The 22681-nt window shown below is 38.8% G+C and overlaps 3 protein-coding genes across 3 annotated transcripts; 2 read left to right on the top strand and 1 right to left on the bottom strand.

Moving 5' to 3' along the window:
- Nucleotides 1–1328: 1328 nt before the first annotated feature.
- Nucleotides 1329–5273, bottom strand: LOC120801840 (putative methyltransferase DDB_G0268948). Its single transcript, XM_040149118.1, has 6 exons — nucleotides 5163–5273; nucleotides 4836–4996; nucleotides 3611–3827; nucleotides 2287–2390; nucleotides 1753–1890; nucleotides 1329–1425 (listed from the first exon to the last, which is right to left on the bottom strand). The coding sequence occupies exons 1-6, from the start codon at nucleotides 5271–5273 to the stop codon at nucleotides 1329–1331; spliced, it is 828 nt and encodes a 275-aa protein (XP_040005052.1).
- Nucleotides 5274–15622: 10349 nt separating this feature from the next.
- LOC120801631 (olfactory receptor 1019-like) lies at nucleotides 15623–16600 on the top strand. The gene has a single exon (XM_040148789.1). The coding sequence runs from the start codon at nucleotides 15626–15628 to the stop codon at nucleotides 16598–16600; it is 975 nt and encodes a 324-aa protein (XP_040004723.1). The 5' UTR covers nucleotides 15623–15625.
- Nucleotides 16601–21462: 4862 nt separating this feature from the next.
- Nucleotides 21463–22395, top strand: LOC120801201 (olfactory receptor 142-like). The gene has a single exon (XM_040147842.1). It carries the CDS (start codon nucleotides 21463–21465, stop codon nucleotides 22393–22395), a length of 933 nt encoding a protein of 310 aa, XP_040003776.1.
- The last annotated feature ends 286 nt before the right edge of the window (nucleotides 22396–22681 follow it).

The raw sequence follows: 22681 nt of genomic DNA, 5'->3' as shown, positions 1-22681 counted from the left end.
GTCACGGGTGGAAATAAATCTGATAGGAGGCATGAGTCGTCCAGTGGAAATTTCCTCTAAATACAGAGATCAGTGGAGGTCACCGAAAGTTATTTCGAGTGACTGCATGTTTTCCACTCTGTGGTGTCACCCAGAAAACTGTACTGATCCCCCGCCAGGTTACAGAGCTACAGGCAGCTGACTCTTCAGCCTGTCCCAACCTGAGCCAGTGTCTCATTGGCGATGGTGATTTGTCTGTGCTCATGGGTTAGATTTATGAATGATGTTTATTCCCACGTACTGGCAGAGTTTTAAAAAAAAAAAGCACGAGACTGAATGGTTCACCTTTGAAAGTACATGTGGACAGGAGATTTGAAAAAGGTTGGCTACAGGGAAACATTTTGACCTTCAGCGTAAATGTTGCCTTAGAAGTGCCTGTCAGGTGTCTGAAGATGACAAGAATCAGAGGAATCAAAAGTACAACCTGAAGAAAGAAAAGTCGAGGCTGAATATCAAAGAGCTCAGCTTCAAGCCTGAAACAAAAGTCTGGAGCTGTCTCAGAATGACGATGAGTCACAATCTCTGCCTGACTCTTCTTTGGACCAGAGAGCAGCAAGATCTCTCTCAGCTCTGACACCGACACACAGGACTCTTGCTTCTCTTCAAAGACACAGGATGATCTAAGAAAGTGCGATTTTTTTTTATAGAAAAAATATATACAACATGGCCAAAATGTATTACTCTGATGTACAATATCGTTTTTGTTTGCATAACATTGTATTGTATGTGTCGTGAATATGATAGTGTGGAATCCCATGCAACATACCAGTCTCATGAAGAATGAATAATCACTTTTGATCAAATGCCTCCCTCTAGTGGTATTGTGTAAAACAACCTTTCTGAATACTACACTTGTTTACTTGGTTCAAAGTGGGTGAGTCATTCATTCAAAAAAGACCAGGTACACAAAACAGATCATATACGCTATTCAAGTGTTGTACTGTATTCACCTGTGCTTCACACAAAGATTCTCTGTGTACTTCAACAAATCACTAATATAATGAAAACATATACAGTTATAGTATCTACTATACTATCTGCACAGTGTCAGCACCATAAACAGAGCGGGAGCAGAGGACCCCTAGATTAAGATTTGAAGAGTGAATTAATATCTGTGCATGTTTAGCTCAAAGAAAAAGCTGATTATCCTGTATGTCCAACTTTCCAGCGCCCAAATGTCGAACCATTCTTTCTACATAAATGCCATTTTTAGGCAAAACATAGACTTCAAGTTTCTGTGTCCTTAACTACACTCATGACTTTTTTGAAAATGCGAGCGCTGGCAGGATTCAGGCATCCTCTGGTTTGCAGGCCAGCAGGTAGGAATACTTCACAGCCACAACCACCTCCGTCTCTCCGGAGGTCACCCTCATTATGGACATCAGCCTGGAGAGGGGAGCATGGGGGAAAGTGTGTTATAAATCAGTTATAAATCAGTCATCAATAATGCCATGGATCCATTTTGTTCATGTGTTGATCACACATAGCCTGTGTTGCTCCAGCGTTCCAAAAGCAACCAACAAACTTCTTTACACCGGCATCAGATCGCTTTGCGTTTTGGCCATAACACACAATACACTCAATGTAGAGCAACGTTTCACAGATACAAATGATCGAATTATTAGGCTTATTTATCATTTTTACAGAGCACTGTCACGCATGTTTGATAGGCATATATGTGTGTATACTGTATTATATATATTAGGCAGTTACCTTTGACAGGTGTCCTGGGAGAGGTTGGTGGCCCTCTGTGGGTCGTCTCTCAGCAGAGCCTGATAACTGGAGAAAGACTCCACCAACCCCATGTAGCTGGACAGAGGCATGGGCCTCCTCACCCACACGCACTCTTGCCTACACACACACACACACACACACACACACACACACACACACACACACACACACACACACACACACACACACACACACCAACACAAATCAAATATACTAGTGGGTGCCTTTTTTTTTCTAAACTGGACATAGAAATGTCAGATCCATCCTTCGATATTTTCTCAGGTCTTTAATTTGCAGAGCTTTGCATCTTTCATATGAGCATGTTGTGCACAGATAAAATGGAAAGCAGTGTTTTAGTGTTATTATTTTCAAGAAGTGTATGAGAGTGACTGGTAAAGAGACAAAATACCCTTACATGAGAAAAGGCCTGGGTTTGTAAAAAATGAATTTGTATATCGCAAATGTAGACAAAAGATAATTTCCCAAAAGAAAAACACTGTCACTGTCACTCACCACTCCTTGTCAGGGTAAGGGATGGATTCATATGCCTCCCGGTATAACTCAGTAGAGCTGGGACCAAGATGAGGACTGCGGTACGGCTGTAAGGCTGCATAAAACTGATCAAACCGAGAGAGCAGGGAAGTCATCAGACTGTTCTTTCCATCAACTCATTAATGGCACGATATATAGCATGAACCAGATATGTTTGACTCAACTGATGACTTTGCTTCATTCAGTTGCCTTTAAAGAAGTTTTCACACGTAGCTGTGTTTTTTTTTTAAAATATATATTCTATCCAGAGTTAGTGTATATTTTTCTTGGTACATTCTTTAATGGGACTTTTTCACTCACCATATATTGCTGAAAAATACATGCAACCTAAGTGACAACTATACCGCCCAGTTAGGGTAATGCTTTACCAAAAAATATCCACTAGAGGGTGGTGTTGTTCATTTTATTTGTTCTGGACTGGGAACCCACTACAGTCGATGTGAGGATTGACTAATGATGATGTCACCTTTTAAGTTTATGGACCTGGCGGGTGATGCTGATACTCTTGTACAAAACTCCATCAAAGGCAAGGAGAAGATGCTTGTGTGAATATCCATTTGTTTCAGAAATGCCTGTCTGATTGTGAAGGGGCACTGATGTCATTTCGTGATTCATTTGTTTACTGCTATTTTTCACAGTGTGAAAAAGATAAAAACCTGTTAAGAACCTGTTGTTAAGTACCTAATTTACTATGAATAATGTGTGCAAGATATATAACTTTTTAAGAGAAGAGAATTTGACAAGTCACTGTAGGAAAAGTACAGGCTTAATCTTGAATGGGAATGAAAGTCGGCACACAGTACTTGCATCTCTTCATGGCTTCTAGTCCCTTCAGTCAGTTTGTAAAACTGCACGCCAAGATGGGAAATGTACACATTTGCTTGGGACAGGACTCTGATCTTAGAGTATATGCACACATATGAATAGGTTACGACAGATGACTTTTGTTGTTAAATGGTGCGCTCCCCAACCGGAGACCAAAATCTGCCTTGTCCATGACTATCGATGGTTCCCTGAAGTACCTGGTTCAGCAGGATTGATCCCTATGGATAGTTTTGAAACAATATTGGCAGTGCTATCTTTTAGGTCATTGGAATGCACTCCTTCATAGACTGGATTAAGTGTATGCACAGTTTACTTGATTGTGTTGTCCGGACATATAACTATACATACCTATTTTACTAGTAAAAAATGACTAATACTGTGTTCGCCTCTGCAGATGTGGTTGAGTGTGTGTCAGTGCACATTCACTATAACCTCCCCCAGGTGAATAATCTGTGAGTACCTCTTTGCAGACTTGATTCAGCGTGTGCGAGCAGCAGTCGGGGTAGCTGAGCTCCATGTCAACGGTGTAGTTGAGCAGAGCCAAGCAGCCACGAGGCTTCAAAGCTCTGTGGGCCTCTTGGAGAAAGCGTGGCCTGTCAAACCAGTGGAAGGCGGACATGGCCGTCATCAGGTCCACTGAGCCGTCGGCAAATGGTAGCTCCTCAGCCACACACTGTCTAATGATGGAACAGTGTCACTAGCCAAGTCCAACTTCTGACACTACCAGGTGAAAAACAAATTTGGACCATCCGGCATTTTACAACTCAAACATGAGCATACAACATGCATGGTGGTGATGTTGCTAGGTCACAGTTCGCTGATTTGAACTTTGCCTGTTGCTTGCCGCCTCGTAGAAAATGAATGTGAGGCAGCACAGAAGTTCCCAACAACAAAATGTAAAGTATTAATATTAATATGATTAATAACATGCTACATTTTCATGAATTCTTAGAAATAAGTTAAACACCATAAATCACCGTGTCACAATTCACCCAATTTGGGTCAATGTAGCATCAACGCAATAATGGACTAACTAAACCTAGTACCCATGGATAGAAAACCCCCAAGACGTGGGGTTGTTTTGACCCTATAACCCAATAGTAATATGATGAAATAACACTAACACTGGGTCGAAACAACCCATTGATACCGGATAAAGTTAATGCAGTCTTGTTTCCATGCCCCATTATATACACAGACACAAGACTGCTACATTATTTGTTATAATTTTAAAATGTGTTTATTTTATATATGATATAGCCAAACAATATACAGTATAAAGATTCAACTATCCTGTTGAGAGTACATTTGTTCTGTAGGACGGGCCTCACGGTATGACCGACTTTCACCAGACAAGGATTGCATTGTTCCCGCTTTGGCCAAGATTCAACAAAGAAGCTTACCAGAATCTTAGAGTTGAAAGAAAAGTGTGATTTTTATTGTAATGGGTTTTTTTGTTGTTTATTTTTAATTTTTCACCGTGCAATTTTTTTCAAGCTTGCTCGATTTCAACCACTGTAGCCAAGGAAAAATATGGACTTCCAATTTTGACATGAGAAAAGAAATCTAATAAGAGACACAAGTAGCTTTCAGAAAGCATTCGATATGTTTTTCACTAATTGTTTCTTATGTCAAATCCTCGGGAAAAAAATAGTAATTCTGACTCTTGGTTGTATCATGCTCACCTATATGTGATATTTGGCTCTTTAGCATGCTGCAAAGCCACTTCCAGCTGGGCAGGACTCACGTCTGTCCCCACCACGGAGGCAAAGTGTTTGGCCAGCAGCAAAGTGCCCTGTCCTGAGCCGCAACCCACATCCACTGCGAGTTCAAAGGGACGACCTTTCTGTCAAAATATATAACATGGTACATGACATTGCTTTAAAGTTTAGCTATGACATCAGCCACTGACAATGAGACCCAAAAGAGCATTTCATTATTTGTATCCGCTAATAGATCCTTTTTTAAGTTAGTAACACAGAGGCCACAATGCTTTCTCTCCCTGCACTTACCTGTTTTTCAAGGAAGTCTAGCACCTGTTGTATCAGATGATCTGATGGAGAGATCCTGTACTTCCAGTAGGAAGCAGCATGCTCCTTGCCTTCAAACAGACGGTGAGCCATTGCTAGTTGACGCCTCTCTGAGCAGCTGATCTAGCATATGTTTCATAAAGAGATTAAAGCAATCTGTTTTGCCCTGTGTTTTTTTTACCAGTCAGATACACACACACACACACAAACACACACACAAAAGATGGAAACAATGGGGTGCCTGGGAACAGGGAGGTCCCATTACTTCCACTTGTACGTGGTGTGCTTGGCAATGAGGGTGTTTAAAGGGACAGCTCCAAAACGAATTGAATGTTATCCTTGATAAGTATAACAAATGGAAATCCAGGTCAAGCTCAAAGGTCTGTGTGAGTACAGGTCAGCTTATGGGTCATGGGATGGTATGTGTTTCTGTCAGAACCAATGAAACCCCCTGGTGATGACGAGGGTGAGGTAATATTGGTAAAACTGTAGTATTATAAAAACATCATGTGTGCAATGCTCCAGTGTGTGAATCCTTGGGCTGGTTTCTCATATTTTATAATCTCATGGTGCTCTGTAAAAAATACTTGATAGTAAGGACTGTATGAAGGGATGCTGATTCCCAAGTTATATGTTGGACACTGTGGGTGTGTGGTCAGGCACATTGAATCGTCAGGAGAAGTCCAGTCAAAAACAAACTGTGGTTTCCTGCAGTCTTTGTGTGATAGGGCTAATATGTACAGCGGGTAGCTGGTCAAGGCAATGGAAGATGACAACAATCAACGATCAGTTTTTTTTATCTAAACAGAATATAAATCATGTGTTAACTTACCACTATACATTAAACTTAAAACACTGAGAAAAAATATCTAAGGTTATCAGGTGTAACAAAATGTACAACAACTACGATCATTCTAACGCAATATAATATATAAAACACCTCCTCCTCCAGACCTGCTCTTCACAACATACTCCATCTATGGCCTGTTGGTTTTTCATTGTCACTGTTGCAGAAATGTGACACCTCATGAGAAACCTCTACATGTGCTGGTCAGCAGAACTGAATTCAGACGACTTCCTGGTGTAAAGGGCAGTAAACACACAAGATATTTCAACACTGGCGTTGCAGAATAAATAGCACTGTAAGCTGCCATACAACTGTGATCCCAAATCATCATTCTTCAGGATTAGTCAGTTTTCATTGGTTCCAGTTACTTTTCAAAACTCATTCTGTTCAAAATCAAATCAAACACAAAGCATTTTTTTTTAAATTAGTTTAATCAATTAGATATGTTGCAGTTAACCTACTTAAAGTGTGCCTATGTAACTTTTGCTAAACAGTGGAAACAAGTGGCAGTTGCAGGATAACGGCACTGTATCGTTTTGTGTCGGTTACTTTAAAAGACATCATCATTAGGGGACCTGACTAAAAGCGAGTTGAATGATAAATGTGTATTGCTAGAAAATTTTATCTCTTCTGATGACAGGTTGGATATTTGTTGTTTTACTTTTGATTGACCACGCTAAGGGATTTTCATGCCAAACCTTTATCTATTGAGTCTTACATTTTTCAAAATTGGCCTAGATGGATTACATAAATTACAGAAAATGCCCCTTTAAATAGCAAATGAGAAATTAAATTTCTTAAAAATTTTCTTAAAATCTTATTAAAATACTTTGATTATACAAAATTGGTTATTTTGTACTTATTTCTGAAGATATTCTCAATTATGTACTTAAAATTCAGGGGTACCGATAATTTCAACCGAGACTGTAAGCTAAGCTAACGGGCTGCTGGCTTCGGCTTCATACTTAACAGACAAATATCAGATTAATATTGATCTTCTCATCTAACCCTGGGCAAGAAAATGAAGCTTTATTTTGAAAGTGTAATTACACTCTCCCAGAGAAACCCACACCCTGCTACCTGTATGTGGTGGTGGGGTACCCTGGCACAGCTCTGGCCTCTTCCAGCTGACACTCACTGATGCCACTGCCAATAGCCGAGTATTCTGACCTGTTCCACATCCCAGGTCCACCGCCAGACCATGTGGCCGTCCCTTCTGAGGGATGTTAACAGATATGCAGTACTTGTTGTCCTCATAAACTCTCAGTTTTTACAGCAAATCGGTAGCACTCCCTGTTACAAGGCTCTATGCGCTATGATAACAGAGTGTATTGTATATTCACAGTATATTTGGCCGTGGCATTTCTTTTTATCAAGGTACTGAAGAATAATATTCTTGAGCTCATCTGGAGGCGTAAAGCGATACTTTTGGTAGATGGAGGCTTGATCCTTCCCCTCAAAGACCAGGTATATCAGGTTGGTGTTTTTTTTAGTCTTCTCTTTCTGATCTGTTGTCAGCTTTGCCTTCTCCAACATCTGTTCCAGCAGTCTCCTCTGCCGAGCAAAGCTCCTCTTTATTTCCTTTCAGTCTCTTGTCTGCCTTTGCTTTGTTCCCTTGCTTTTAGCCTCTGTTGGCTTCTAAATAGTATCTCCCCTCTTGTCTTTCATAGTTTTATCTTCTTTCTGCAACCTTTGTTTAAGCTGTTTTCTGCCTGGACACTCGGACACTCTGCACTCTTGCCAACATTTAAATCTTCACCCAGTTCCAGCAGTGTAGTTAGGTCTTTTTACTACCTAAAAGACAGACAGGGAAATAATCACTGAGATAGACAGAGTTAAGTTACAGAGTAAGTCAAGCTGCAGTCTCAAATATTCGAGTACAGAGACATTTACAGCTTTGAAGCAAGAGCTGTTTTGTGTACAGAAAAATGATTCTTACTACAGTAGTTGAACGCTGCATTTGATACCAAGAGTCTCCTTAACTGAGCTGCAGACATGTTGACAATACTTAACTGGGGCAGGGCCTCTTGTTTAACCATTTCATGGTATTATAACAGCTGACAGCACTCTGACATAAGAGTGAATCATAATCCACATTTTCAAGTGGCACCAAGTTATCGGCATGTGATTTTAGTTTGATGAATGTGACATCCTCACCACCGGTAAATATAAAACAGTGTCAGTACTTTTTGTTTTAGTCACAATTAACACACATATTTCAAGTCATGACAAAACTGTTGCTTTCATTTAACGAACTGTTACTGCCTTTCATTTCTCACTTTGGTTTCTTTTAGTTTTAGTTTTTTAGTTTAGTTTATTTTAGTTTTTTTCCATTTAGTTTATATATGATTTGTGAATAAAGATAAGTCAGGGGTGTAACTTAGCTCAAATGTCCACTTACTAGCTTTTCAGAGTTTTCAAGGTTTTTAAATAGGTAATATCAGAATATATTGTTGATTTACAGTAATCTAGTTTTTAACTCTGGATTTAGTTTCAAATCATGCTATCAGTGTTGCTCTAGGGATGGAAATGCTGGCTTATCTGTCAGTCAGTCCAACACTTTGGTCCAGAATTTTTGAGTTCCTGACTTTTCCTCTAGCACCACCAGCACACTGGCATTTGTGGTTCAGAGTGAAATACCTACTCTGAGATGGATTGCCATGACATTTACAAGAGATATTCAAGTTTCCTAGAAGACACTGTGATGGAAATCTCGTGAGCTGATGGGATAAGATGGGGGAGACCCACATGTCTTAAGCAGAAGTATTTATTGAAGCTTGGCGAAGGAGAGAAGAGATTAGCAATACAAGTTAACACCGTGTAAAGCCAGACAATTCTGAAGGATTCCCTCCTGGTACACCGTACGTAACCCCTTACTATGTCATACTTACTACATCTCCAAATGAGGTTGATCTTCATGGAAGCACATCACATCCATACAAGGATTCTATTGGGTACCTAGTCCTAAATATTAGACCACATTTTACCTAAATCAGACCCTGAGACACTGACTGTTATGGCTGTTACCTCCTCCACCTGAGGCTCTGCCTCTCTCCTATCTCTGAGGGTCTGTTTCACGACTTTGGTTGCTACAGCAATTGCCAATAGGGATTGGACAGCCCAGTCTTCTCAAATGCTAGAGATAAACAATGAACTACTGCTTATAATAAGTGACCATAGAAACTCTGCCTAAATAACAATACAGAGAATTCCTTCACAGATACATTCCTACCACTTTGGCGATCTCCTGACTCTTCCTCTAGCACGAAATCTTCACTTATCCTGTCAATGTGAGCATTTAGCTCAAATACAGCCTCACAGAGCTACTAGCATGGTGTTAAACTCGTAGTCTTCTTAGATCCAAAAATATAATCTGCATGTAACACCTCATTTTCCTGCCCTCAGGTTGCCTATGTGTCTTATATGTGTGCATTCTGAACGCGGCTGTAAATTACAGCTACCCAATTGTGTGGCAGTGATTCTTTCGTCCGACAACAGAGGTCATTCCTTCTGTGAGGACCCAATTTATTAAAGAACACCTAATAGAGGTGGCCAGCCAAGTGGGGCCAATTTTGTCTGCGTGTAAGCACATTGGCTATGTTTGTTACATTCATGATGACCAAATACGAGCCACTTCCTGCCCATATATGGTGCTAGGTTTGATCGGATTTTGAATCCAGTATGTCATTCATCACAAGTCGTGCATGAGTCCCGTGACCAACCATGCTTCTAGAAATGCGGGGGTCCCCTTTACCACTAAGTGCATTGCATAAAAGTGCTAACAGAAACAAAGTGCTATGACTACCGTCTAAACAGTCTCTACAAATATGTGTGAGGTCACTAGGTCAGTCATCTTTATCTTTCCAAATCACTGACCTAATCTATTGTTGGTTACACTTTTTTGTTTATTCAAGTTTGTTATTCATTCTCTTGACCATCTGCTAAACTGACAAACATCTTTGTTATGGTTCGGTTACCAAGGATGGCCCTCCAGGGTAGGAGAGTGTGTTTAATTGTTCCCGAGGGATGATGGAGATAATGACCTGTTGACCATTTCCAACTGTTTTACATTCCTAACCTTTGAACAAATAAAGCATACAGTGTCCTATCCCATGGGCTCTCATTAAAGTCTTGACATCATCAAACATTACACTTATGGAAAAAGAGAAGATCCAAAGCACCCTTCTGGCAAAGTGTTAAAACAACACCATAGGCAACAGACCTCATGCATCAGAAGAATCGCAAAAAAGGACTGGAATCAATATCTTCATGTAATACTTTGTATACTGTGGTCTGCATATGATATACATATATATATATATATATATATATATATATAAAACGTTTCTCTCTATAATAATAACTTCAGTCGATTACCACCCCAAATGTTCTTTTGAATTTTTCAAGTTTTTCAGCCTTATGAGTCTTAAAGTCACTGTTTTGCTTACATTCCTTTATGTTGGCACAATGGTTGCAAAAGCCAAATTTGTAAGTACCCTTTAATGGTTGATGAAGCCAAGTTTTTTTATTATTGAAAGGAAGATGGCATGGTACCAAGATATCCCGTAATGTAGGGCCCCTCTTGAAACTGACCCTGGGAGGGGCAGGAAAAACTTCCCTAAGAATAGGGTCACTTTGGATGAGATTCAAATTTGAGTGTATTATCTTTTTTACAGGAGTCGCAAGAGAACTGTATCCTGTGACAAAGTGAAACTGCTCTTGTCCTGAGGATTTTCTTTTCTTTTTCTTAAAGAGTTCCGATCTAGAGGTAGACTGGACTTTTTTGTAAGCATCCTGGACAGTTTTTGTTTTGCCCCTCCGTAGAAATCAGTTTGACCAGATTGTAGGATGATTTCAAACTCTTGATCTGTGTCACAAATACGACGAAGATGTTAGAACTGACCAAAAGTCCTATTGTCCTTGGGCCAAATAGGATGGAAACTGTTTGCTTTCAGCATAGTATTTTTTTCTGTTGCTTTCCTATATACTGTTGTAGGAAGCTGGCCATCCTCACCGTTAGAAATAGGAATTTGATATTACTTTTAGAATACTCAATACACAGTTTTATTTTTTGTGTTGTAGGTATTCAAAAAATCATAAAACACTTACAGTACCTCCTCAGAACAGGTCCAAAACAATAAGATGTTGTCAGTGTACCACCCCCACCATTTTATCCTATCACTATAGTTAGCATAATTAGGAGCATAACACCCCCCCACTGAAGTACCCAGATCCTGAATATACAGTTGGTCTTGGAAAAGAAATACATTATTTCTAAGAATCCATTCTGCATTCTGTGATCTGAAGAATGAACTCAGGAGGTGGCAAAGAGTCTGTGGGCACTTTCCTTAGGAAGTGTTGCGGAGATTTCAATCTGTTGTAATGGTTAATATTAGTGTATAGGGACTCCTCATCCAAAGTTAGTGAAAGACACCCAGCAGCATTCTCATTTAATGTAGGATCTTGAGAGCAGGAATAGTGCCCTGGATCTATGAAGGCAGTCTTTGGGCCACAGGCTTAATATGAAAGAATGTGCTCCCCACAAGAAGTCATGCTCTTGTTTAGCAATCCATCTTGCCTCAATGGCTGTGGACAACATTACTCTCAGTGTCTCCTGTGTGTTGTCTAATGGATTAGAGGACAATTTATGATAATAATCTGGGTTATCCAATTGTTGTTAGGCTTTTTCAACATATATGTCCTTATCCATTACCACCTCTGCTCCATCTTTCTCAGCTGGTTTTATGATAACTGACTAATTCTTGCCTAAATAATTGTTTAGATTAACTACTAAATAAATTATTTTTATATAGTGTAGGGAACAAATTCTAAATGTCAAAGTCCACCTCTTTAGTGAAGGTAGTCAGAGTGGGATTCATTACTGGAGGCATAAAATTTGACTTAGGTCTCAGAGAATGTATTCAGTATATTTGGCATGGTGATCGACTGAAGTTATTATTGCAGAGGGAAGCTTGTTAGATATATAATATGCAGGCCACAGTATACCCAGGACTCAACTAAAAAAATGATTTCAGTCCTTTTTTGTAATGTTGCATGTATATGATGCATGTATACCGTTACTGTTTTCTGTTATATGTGTGTATATCCATTTTTTCCAGAAATCCAGAATTTCACTATGAAATAGCAATCTGAATAAATGCTTGTAAACCTTTTGCCAGAAGAGTACCTTGGACCTTTCTTCTTTTGTGAACTTTTGTGTGCACTTCAAACTCTTCCTTTCTGAAGATTCTGGACTTGAGCCAAACTAATTCCCCAGGTTCTGTGTTTCAGCAACTGGTGAAGATACTCGAGGGATGCCATGGCAGTCCTGGGCATAAATGAGGGCTGAGGGACTAATAAAAGTCATTACAGTAACCTTACATCACTCGTGGCATTTGTGTGTGTGTGTATAGCCAGTTGTTTTGAAAAACTGTATAATGGTCTTAAAGATGAGCAAAAGAATAGTTTGTTTTTCTTTTGATTCTTCGGAGTATCTCAGATTGGTACACAAGCGTGTACAGATGTTATTGTTGGACACTTTACCAATATCATGTTATGAGGTCTATAGGTCTAAGCAATTATTTGATAATTAGTTAAAAATATGATCACTGATGAGCATTTCTATTTGTAACTGAATCTAAATCAATCATTTTGTTTGTTTCACTAAATCCTTCTTTATGCCTGTGAGCCTACTCGTGTTATTTGAAGAACAATGCCTTCACAACACTGTAGGTACATATCCAAAAAGACACATTCATGTCCAAAGTACTGACATGTTTTAACATCATGCTGAATGAAAAATGTTATCAGTATTTATCTGCCAGTATTTAAAGTTTTTTAGTATCAGATATCATGCCAGAACTAACTGGATGTGTGCATTTGTTTCCTCAGCACATTTATCTGCTGACTAAAGAGTATTCATATTCTATAAATCAGATTATAAACTATTGAAGGATGAGGTTGGCAATACTGGTTATGTTTCTCACTGTCAGCAAATCCCATGAAAACACCAAAACTAACAATTAATTGAGCCTACTAACAAGTTTTGTCTGTGTTTCCAAGAGCAGACATACGTTATTCCCCTGTGCCACAGAAAAGCCAACTCAAAAACTACACAAATACATCAGGGAGCCACACCTTTCTATTGAGTGACATGTTCCTTCATCATGATGAAATGGGCACTTAGTCTATTTTGACTCAAACACATATAGAATGGCCTGCTGCCCATAGAAACTCACTATTGCACCAAATAAACCTCAGGATAAGCTTCAAAAGCTCTCTTTTTATAGATTTTCACCAAACCACTTCTAAAAGTGACAGCAACAGTCGTTTCAGAAAGTGCCCTAAACAACAGATGTTTACAGTCAAGTGACGAAGAATCTGGTCTAGCCTTTCCTCTCTACTCTTACCTCCCAGTTCACGTCATTCATGCAGTCACTGCATGGTTAAAGATTCTTCCCCATATCTGGCAAGCTGACAGTCCACTGAGCCATTTGACTACCCACTGCAGGTCTTTCCTTTCTGCTGTGGTGCAGCTAGTGACGAAGGTGTTAGGGTTGATGAACCCGGGTTTCTGGTATGGGAACACTTTAATATGCTTTTTGTAGTTATATAGTCAAGTTGATGTATGATAATACTGTGGAGGTGTGGTGCTCAATGTCTGAGTGTTCAAAGAGCTCCCAAATCTTGTCCTTGAAACAGTCCTGTAGTGATGATGAGGCTTCCTCTGTCCAGATCTACACAGTCAGACTGTCTGACTGGGTCAGACTGGGGGGACAGGTGGGTTTTGTAGGCTCCAGGGGTATTGTTTTACACCTGCTCCAGTGTTTTGCTTTTCCTCGTTTTAATGACAATGTTCTTGTAAAACCTTGGTAAAACAGACTTAAGATTGGAGTGGTTGAAGTCTCCTACCACAATAAACAATACTCTCTGGTTGTTTGTTTTGTTGTCTGCTGATGGAATCATGTAGTTCGTTAGTATTAGCTCAGGGGATGACGTAGACAGCTGTGATGAATTCCCTTGACAGGCGGAAAGGTCTGCATTTAAGCATTAAAAACTCCATGTCTCTCAATGACAGTGGTTTCTTTGCACCGACGGTTGTTTACACACACTCTCCCTCCTCTTGTCTTACCAGAGTCAGCTGCACGGTCTGCATGGTAGAGGGTGTAGACTGCTAGCTCCACGGCTAAATGCACGCGCCACCATATTTGGTGTATGTAGTCCAATCCGCAGTTGATTGCTGAACTACCGTTAGTCATTGCGATGATTGGGCGAAACACCTCCTCATCTTTGCTTCTCCCATAGTCTGCCCGATTCACTTATTGCCCCGTGCCGGGGAGACATCCACAGGAGCACAACACACGATCAGCCAGTTTTGCCTTAACTGCCATCAGGGCTCCTGCTGCATACAGGCACATGGGTTCTAATCATGCCTGGATCCCTCCGACAAAGGCCCTGAGATCTGTTGCTGTATCATTCTCTCGATAGCAGGCCAGCTGAACAGTTCCACCAACTGGATGAAACAGGTCTGTGAAGCTTGACCACAACCTGTCAGGGCCTCTCTGGCCCCGTCTGGTATTGACCAGACAGCCACAGCTGCATGTGGAAAGGGGGTGGCCGTATTTTAAGATACTTCTGTGGTTGGACATGAGCAGGTCCCTGGGTGGTGCGGATCAGGGGTTGCACTGTTCTGGATGCTCTATGCTACTACGAGAGAGGCTGTACTTTATTTATAGACTAAAAGCACTAATTCTACTATTCAGGGGCCTCTATCTCAGGCCCAGTATCTCTTTAAGTCAGTGGTTACTCCAATCCCAGAGTTCCAGCTTCCTTTGCATTTACGTGGTTTTATAATGTTAGTGTGGCACACACAGTCCCAGCCTCAAAGGGATTTTTGATTGCAACCTCTACTTTGAACATCCCTTTAATCTCATTACTAAAACTGCCTTTTTACATTTGTCAACTTAACATCTGACATCAGTCTCTTGTCTCCACCGTTCAGGACCAGGCACCAGACCTGGGGTGACAGGGCTTTCTTCATAGCCACTCCCTCCCTATGGAACTCTTCTCCCCAAACACATCCCTGACTCGACCAATCTGTCCATGTCAAGAATTTGCTCAAAACCCACCTTTTTAGAATGGCTTTTAATATTTGATTTAATGTCCCCTGCTACCTAATGGGCTTTTATTGTGTTTTTTTATTATTTATTATCTATTGTGTAAAGCGTCTTTGGGTATCTTAAGAAGCGCTCTATAAATAAAATGTTATTATCATCATTATTATTATTATTATTATTATTATTATTATTATTATTATTATTATTATTATTATTATCATTATTATTATTATTATCATTATTATTAGTTTCATTTGTAATTCTTGTTGTAAATTAGTTGATTCATTGGTACCTCCTACAATAGCTTTAACTTCCCAGTGACTGGCCCATTTGAATCCCAAAGCACTGTTGTTGTTTTCAGAAAAAAGGATTTATTGCCAGGTACACTCACTACACATGGTCACACAGAGCTGGTCTCCACTCCACTACTTTGATGGCTGGTGTCTCTGGTCTCACGTTTTAAAATTGAGAAAAATTTACAGATGATGGAAAATGTTTCAGTTGTCACACTTTTTAATCTTTCAGGTTTAAATTTTACATTGGAAAAAAGACTCATCCTCTTCTTGCTAACTTTACTGTGGTACTTAATGATTCTGTTGGGAAATGTTGCTCTTATTGTTGCCATTATTGTGGATAAAAACCTCCATGAGCCAATGTATATTTTCTTGTGTAATCTATGCATCAATGCATTGTATGGAACTGTTGGTTTTTACCCCAAATTCCTTCTGGATCTTCTCTCATCTCATGTAATTTCTTATGCTGGATGCATGCTACAGGGTTTTGTAATACACTCATCAGTTTGCGGTGATTTTTCTATCTTAGCCCTGATGGCATATGACAGATATTTGGCTATATGTCAACCTCTGGTTTACCATTCATTTATGACAAAACAGAGAGTCTCCATCTTTGTTCTTTTCTGCTGGCTCTTACCTCTTTATTGTATGTTTATGAACACAGCAACATTATTAGGATCAAGGTTGTGTGGCTCAAACATACATAGGATCTATTGTGTTAACTGGATGATTGCTACTCTTGCTTGCTCACCACCCAAAGCAAACACTGCAGTTGCATATTTCAATATTTTGTTTTATTTTGGACATTTCGTGTTTATTTTTTGGTCTTATATGTATCTGATAAGAACATGCATTTCATCCAGAGAAAACCGGGGTAAGTTCATGCAGACATGCTTGCCTCATTTAATCACTCTTATCACTTTTACGACAACTGTCCTTTTAGATTTATTGTACATGAGATTTGGGTCACCTGATTTATCTCAAGATCTCAATAATTTCATGGCAATGGAATTTCTAATTATTCCCCCAGCTGTGAATCCATTAATATATGGATACAAACTTACCAAAATTCGCAACAAATTCTTGAATTTAGGTCATATTAAAAGGAGAGATGCAAAGTGTCAACCCATGAATTTTCACATCAACAGTGAGCTCTCAAACTGAGACATAAACAATGGAAAAGAAATAAGTGCATTGGGTATATCTAAAAATGGAAATTTAATGGAAAGTAGATAGATTCGTAAACATTTTTCTTTAAGTTAAATTTGAAACAATTTAACAGGGAGATCATTGTAAGTGCAGAATATCACAGCAGTGCCAGTGACAGTCTTTTAATTTTTTAATTGTATATATATTATCTACAGTAATAAACAACTCTTCTCTAATTTTATGTTCACTTGTTACGTGATGACAGAATGGTGTGTTTCATATTCTCGTTAAAGATCCAAACAGATCTGATTCTCAGTAAAAATGTGTAACTGTTAAATGACCATAAATTATTACTGAAAAAAGCATGCTTTACTGTAACATACATGAGCATATGCTTTAGCAATTACATACTACCCAATAAATCACCTACAACAAAAACTCTATCTGCAATTATTTTAGATTAAGTCATATTAGAGGGGCAGTTTAACTGTCACTAGGTCATTACTCTATTCGTCCTAATAACAAAAAAGATGGCAAATGGCAATGGCAAACATAAAATGGCAGTGGATATACTAAAATATAAAATGTATACTCAGATGTGTTGAGACTGAGATATCAATGATTTTCATTCTTTTTCTATATTTTTGGTGCATTTCCTACACTTTGTAATAACCTAAATAACTTAATTTTAACAATAATTCTTAAAGACTTTAGGGCTTAAACATTACAATTCTAACTGCAACTAATTTTACCAAAGACTTTATTGCTGCCTCTGCTGCTGTTGCCTTATTTCCTGACATATTGAGCAAACAATTCCACAGTCTTTTCATTTCATATTTTTGCGTTATTGATGCAGGAATGCAGCTCATATCACCCTTAACAGCCATAATAGGAGAAAACTTATTCTACAAAACATACAAAATAGTTTTGTAACTGGCCCAACTGTGGCAACATCGCTGAAATATGTGAGGCATTTCACCTTGGGCCAGCCATCTGTCAGGTTTCATGTCTGTAGCCTTAACAGTTTTTGAGATATTAGTGATTTTATCCACTCCTAATTAAAAAAGAAAAACTCATTAATTATATAAGATATCAACAAGCTGTTTACAAGCTAAAATGGTCTTGCCGTGCTTGACATTTTAAAAGTGGAACCATGTTTCTAGCTACCACTATCTGGGAGTAGCAGCGGTTTTTATGAAGCAATTTTTCAAATGCTTCAAGTCTTCATGCTAAGCTAAGCTAACTATGGCTGACTCCATAATTAACACACAGACATGAGAGCTGTCTTCTCATCTCACGCTCAAAAAGAGGGATATGGGGAGGGTTACAGGTTAGTCAGTAGAAAAAAACACGCAAAAAGCAAAAAAAAAAGTGCGCTGATAAAACACAAAATTGGCAGAAAGGAAATTAAACAGAGAGGGCTGATGGTTCTCAGTGGGCAGCTCCTCTCCCTCTGGTCCTTAACCGAAGAGAAAAGCTCCTGCTGTCTTCGCCCTGGCAGTGGACCTTTTTTTTTGTTGTTTAATTTTCTTTTGGAGATCCCCCACAACCTCAACGGCCTCCAGTTGGTCTCTGGCTGGACCCTCAGAAGCATTTCTCTGTCGAGCATCTGAGTAAGCTCCCCAGTGTCTCCAACCAGAGCTTCATGGTTCTTCCCCTCCTGTTTCAGCTTGTCAGCGAGCATCTGGCTTTCACCTGAAAGCTTCTCTGTGACCACTCGGGCCTCTTGCAATCTTTCGAAAAGCGCCTCGCTGATTTTAACTGCCTCCACCCTCAGTTTCTTTTTCTGTCTGGAGGTGGCCATCAAACTCTTTACAGAAGATCTCTTGGATCCTGAAGTCCATGAGGGTTTCAGTCTCTGCCTGGATCCTCAGTTCTTTTTCTTTCTGCAGCATTTTAATCTCAAATTGATCCTGTTCGGTTTTCCCTAATTTGACCTCAGCTGAAAGCAGCCAGCTCTCAGCGGAACGCTCCTCAGAGACCTTCTGCATGTCTTCAATTTTTTTTCTAATATGACAACGGACAGGGCTCTGGAATGTCATTATGGCTGATCTGAGGCCAGCTGGATGAGATTCAAAAATGTCAATGCTAAAATATTATATAGGTACAAGTCTGGTGATATTTTTATTTCTATTTTTCTTCTTGTCATTAAATCCCATGTGCAGATCCCAACCAATGCTGAATGTCTTCTACCAACAAGTACTGTGTGTGTATCAAAGCCTGATAGCGAATATTTTATTCCTCTGTGCCATAAACCTCCATTGATGTCCACAAAAACACATCAGTAAGCCATGCTTTTGCACTGGGTGTCATGCTCCTTCATCACCATGAACACACACACTGTAATTTATTTTGACTCAGTCCCACATTCACCGTCCTGCTGCCCCGAATACTCACAAGAGCACAAAATGTGGATTGATCCACTGCTGAAAATAGTCCCCAACAAATGCACTATGTCATCCTGTTAGTTTGATCAAAACTACAGTGAACAGCTGTTTTAGGAAATTACCGAGTCTTTTTTTAAAAATATATAATTATGTATTTGTGAAGTGTTTGTAAAGATTTGTGTATTCACTGGGTCTGGTTTTTCTGTTTCTGACATTAGAATCATCTATGACATTGGAAAGATGACTGGAGACAATCATAGAATCCAAGGACTCGTTTTTTAAAATTATTTTACAGGTGATTTCAGGATGGCGTTATCATATTACAGTAAAAAACTCTCTTAGATCTTCTACGCACATCAGATGAGCAAGACTGTCGTCATAGTAGAAACAGAAGCTCAAAGGCATCGATCTGCAAAGTAAAATAACATTCACTACTCTTATACACCTGAGCCTCCATCAGAGATACTGATAGTTGCTGATGCGCCCACACTTCTGGTTCTGTCTTGTTATTTGATTGTGCATTGTTGAGAGGTCACATAATATTCTTCACACATTCAGTTCCACTTCATAATTTCCCCCGTGGCCAATGTTGCAACCAAAACTTATTTTCTCAAGTAATATTAATCCATGGAAAATACAAATATAAAAGATAAACTCCATTCCTGCTGTTAATAATAATTGTGGTTTAAGATCCACAGTTGTGTCCAAAAGTCAGAGACTGTGTATTAATATTTGGAATAAAATTTCATATCTCATTAGAACTACTTTAAACATTTATACAATTATTTCCTTCATCTGAATCAAAATTGTAACCATTAACAGATCCTTTCAACAACCAATATCTCATCTCTGCCCTTTAAATTCTGTGTAACTTGCTTTATACATGTAATCCCTGTTTTCTGTCAAATGCTGTATTCTCTTTATTACCTATTCTCTAAAATATGTTTTGTTGTTTATTCTTCATATATGAGGAATGATTTTACCAAACGTGTTACATATATTTCTTTGCTGTTTGTCTGTTTTCCATGTATTAAGCTGTTTAATCTTCTCCACTTTATCTGAATTGCATCTTGACTGGAAGTCCTAAAGCACTGGGAGAGGGTCGATACAGATGGAGTCAAGACAAGGTCCTTACTGAAATGGCCAAATGGATGAAGCTACTTCCGAAGGGAAGGTCACAAGGCTCCTAGGGCAAGAGACCCCCCCCCCCATTTCGCATCAGGCTTTCGATTACGAGATGCAAGTGGAGCTCATTTGGCATTGTTTGCTCAAAGGCTGACATACCTGTGCTGTTGTTTCCTGCTCGTGCATAGAGGTGTATGGCACTGTACCATAACGAAGTGCCGAAATTGGTTTGAAGCAGTTGGTACGGTCAGCATAATGACATCTGTTGGCCCATGCATTGCACTGCAATTGTATGGAATTGTTTGAGGCAAAATATCATGCAATAGTGAGGGACAACCAAAAAACTCTCATCCTTGATATTTTGTTGGATAAAAATATTGCTAGTGCAGAGATGTACAGAAATGTCCGTTTATTTATATGTTGTTATACCTGCTAGTTATAAGCTTTAGGTGGAAATAAAGGAATAAATATGTCTGCTACTGTATTTCTGCATGTACGGCCTATTTTTAGCCAGCTTTATTGGTTTGGTTTCAACAGCTGTCTGGATTTGCCAATAATTTAATGAGTCCTCTCCTCTGGGGAGGAAGGGCAAACATTTTGCTGGTCTAATGAAATCTGGTCTAATAAGGATCATCAGGTCGTTATTAGAAGATCTGCAAGTTAGATTTAAAGGTACTATATGTAAGAATGCGAAGAATTTACATGTATCAATCGCTTATTTACCGAGGTGGGGGGCATGAGAAACCCTCTTACCTCAGTGTTTTCTGAATTTAGTTTATCAACTCTTTGGAAAATAGACACGAGACACACAAACATTTTCCATGTCTGATGCCCTCACTAAACTGAAAAATTAAAAATGATTCTGTTTTTTTGTTGTTGGTTTGTTTGTTTCTTTTTGCTGTTTAGAATTGTATAGGACTTCAAGATTATTTTTACTACCAAGCAAATGTTTTTTAGGATTCGATACTGACCCTTATCTGGATTAGATTATATGATGTAGCTGTACTGTATATATTTTTCAATTTTAAGAAAATACATGAGAATGGCGTGTAACTTATGTATCTATGATATGCGCATTAGTTATATGTGATCTGAACATAAATCTAAATGTCAGTCTCAGGTTTGCTGATTGATTGTTAATTAATTTCACTTCTTAATTTTGTTGGTCAATTGTTGCCATACCTGCAGAGATCACAGAAAAAAAGAGGAAAGAACGTTGATTTGCTGGTTTGAAATTCCAAGTCATGTGTTGCTGTAGTCAGACAGGATATTAACAACAGTGAGAAGAGAGACCAGACACTGTTAGGGACTGAGGTAACCTTCACAGGAGAAAAACCCGTGAAGGGTTTTTTTTTTTTTTTAACTATGGTGGATAATGTTTCTATGATATCAATGTTTTTTCTTTCAGGTTTAAATGAAACAAAGAACCACAGATTTACTCTCTTCTGTCTCACTTTACTGTGTTATTGTGTAATTTTGCTGGTAAATATTTCTATTATTGTGACGATCATCTTAGATAAAAACCTGCATGAACCAATGTATATTCTGTTGTGCACTTTTTGCATGAATGGACTTTATGGGACAGCAGGTTTCTACCCCAAATTTCTCTGGGACCTGCTCTCTCCTGTTCATGTTATCTCTTACTCTGGATGCCTTCTTCAGGCTCAGGTAATGTACTCTTTTGCCTGCAGTGATCTGTCTATTCTTTCAGTAATGGCGTATGACAGATATGTGGCTATATGTCGGCCACTGCAGTACCACTCTATCATGTCGAAGCAAAGACTCGTCAGGTTAGTCTGTTTCTCTTGGCTAACACCTTTCTGCATTATAGCCACAAATATTTCTTTAACATCTAGATTCAAATTATGCAGCCCATATATTGCCAGAATCTTTTGTGTGAATTGGATTATTGTTAAACTTGCTTGTTTCCCCGCTGAAACTGTTGTTAACAGCATCGTTGCATACATCACAATACTCATTTACGTATTTCATGGTTTCTTTATAGTTTGGTCCTACATGTATCTCATCAAAACATATGTAAATTCTATAGAAAAGAGGGCCAAGTTCATGCAAACATGTGTGCCACATTTAATCTCCTTACTCACTTTTCTTGTGACTATACTTTTTGATGTTATGAATATGCGATTTGGTTCAAAAGATGTACCTCAAACCCTTCAAAACTTTGCTGCAATAGAATTTCTGGTCATACCTCCCATTTTGAATCCTCTCATTTATGGTTTCAAACTGACCAAAATTCGGAACAGAATTCTGAGTTATATCACTTTTAAAATGAAATGACTTTTGTCTTACCCAGTAAGGAAAGTCCTGCATGAATTAAGTAATTACTAATTTCTCATTTTAAAAATCCATTGCACAGTTAAATCTCAATATTTTCCTGGCATGCCAGGACAAACTCTAACAGAAGGCTTACATTTGAATGATTTCAAATTTGCATTTGCTTTTGAATTTTTTTACTCTTTATCCATAAGATTTAGATAAGTATTAAACCGAGTTCCTATTTTTTTTTTAATGTTATCTTATTTTATTTTTTTGTGTATGAACCCTTGTACGATGATATATTAAC

The sequence above is a fragment of the Xiphias gladius genome, chromosome 16 (genome assembly GCF_016859285.1).
Source record: "Xiphias gladius isolate SHS-SW01 ecotype Sanya breed wild chromosome 16, ASM1685928v1, whole genome shotgun sequence".
Classification (NCBI taxonomy): Eukaryota; Metazoa; Chordata; class Actinopteri; order Istiophoriformes; family Xiphiidae; genus Xiphias; species Xiphias gladius.
This window is presented reverse-complemented; position numbering and strand designations above follow the sequence as displayed.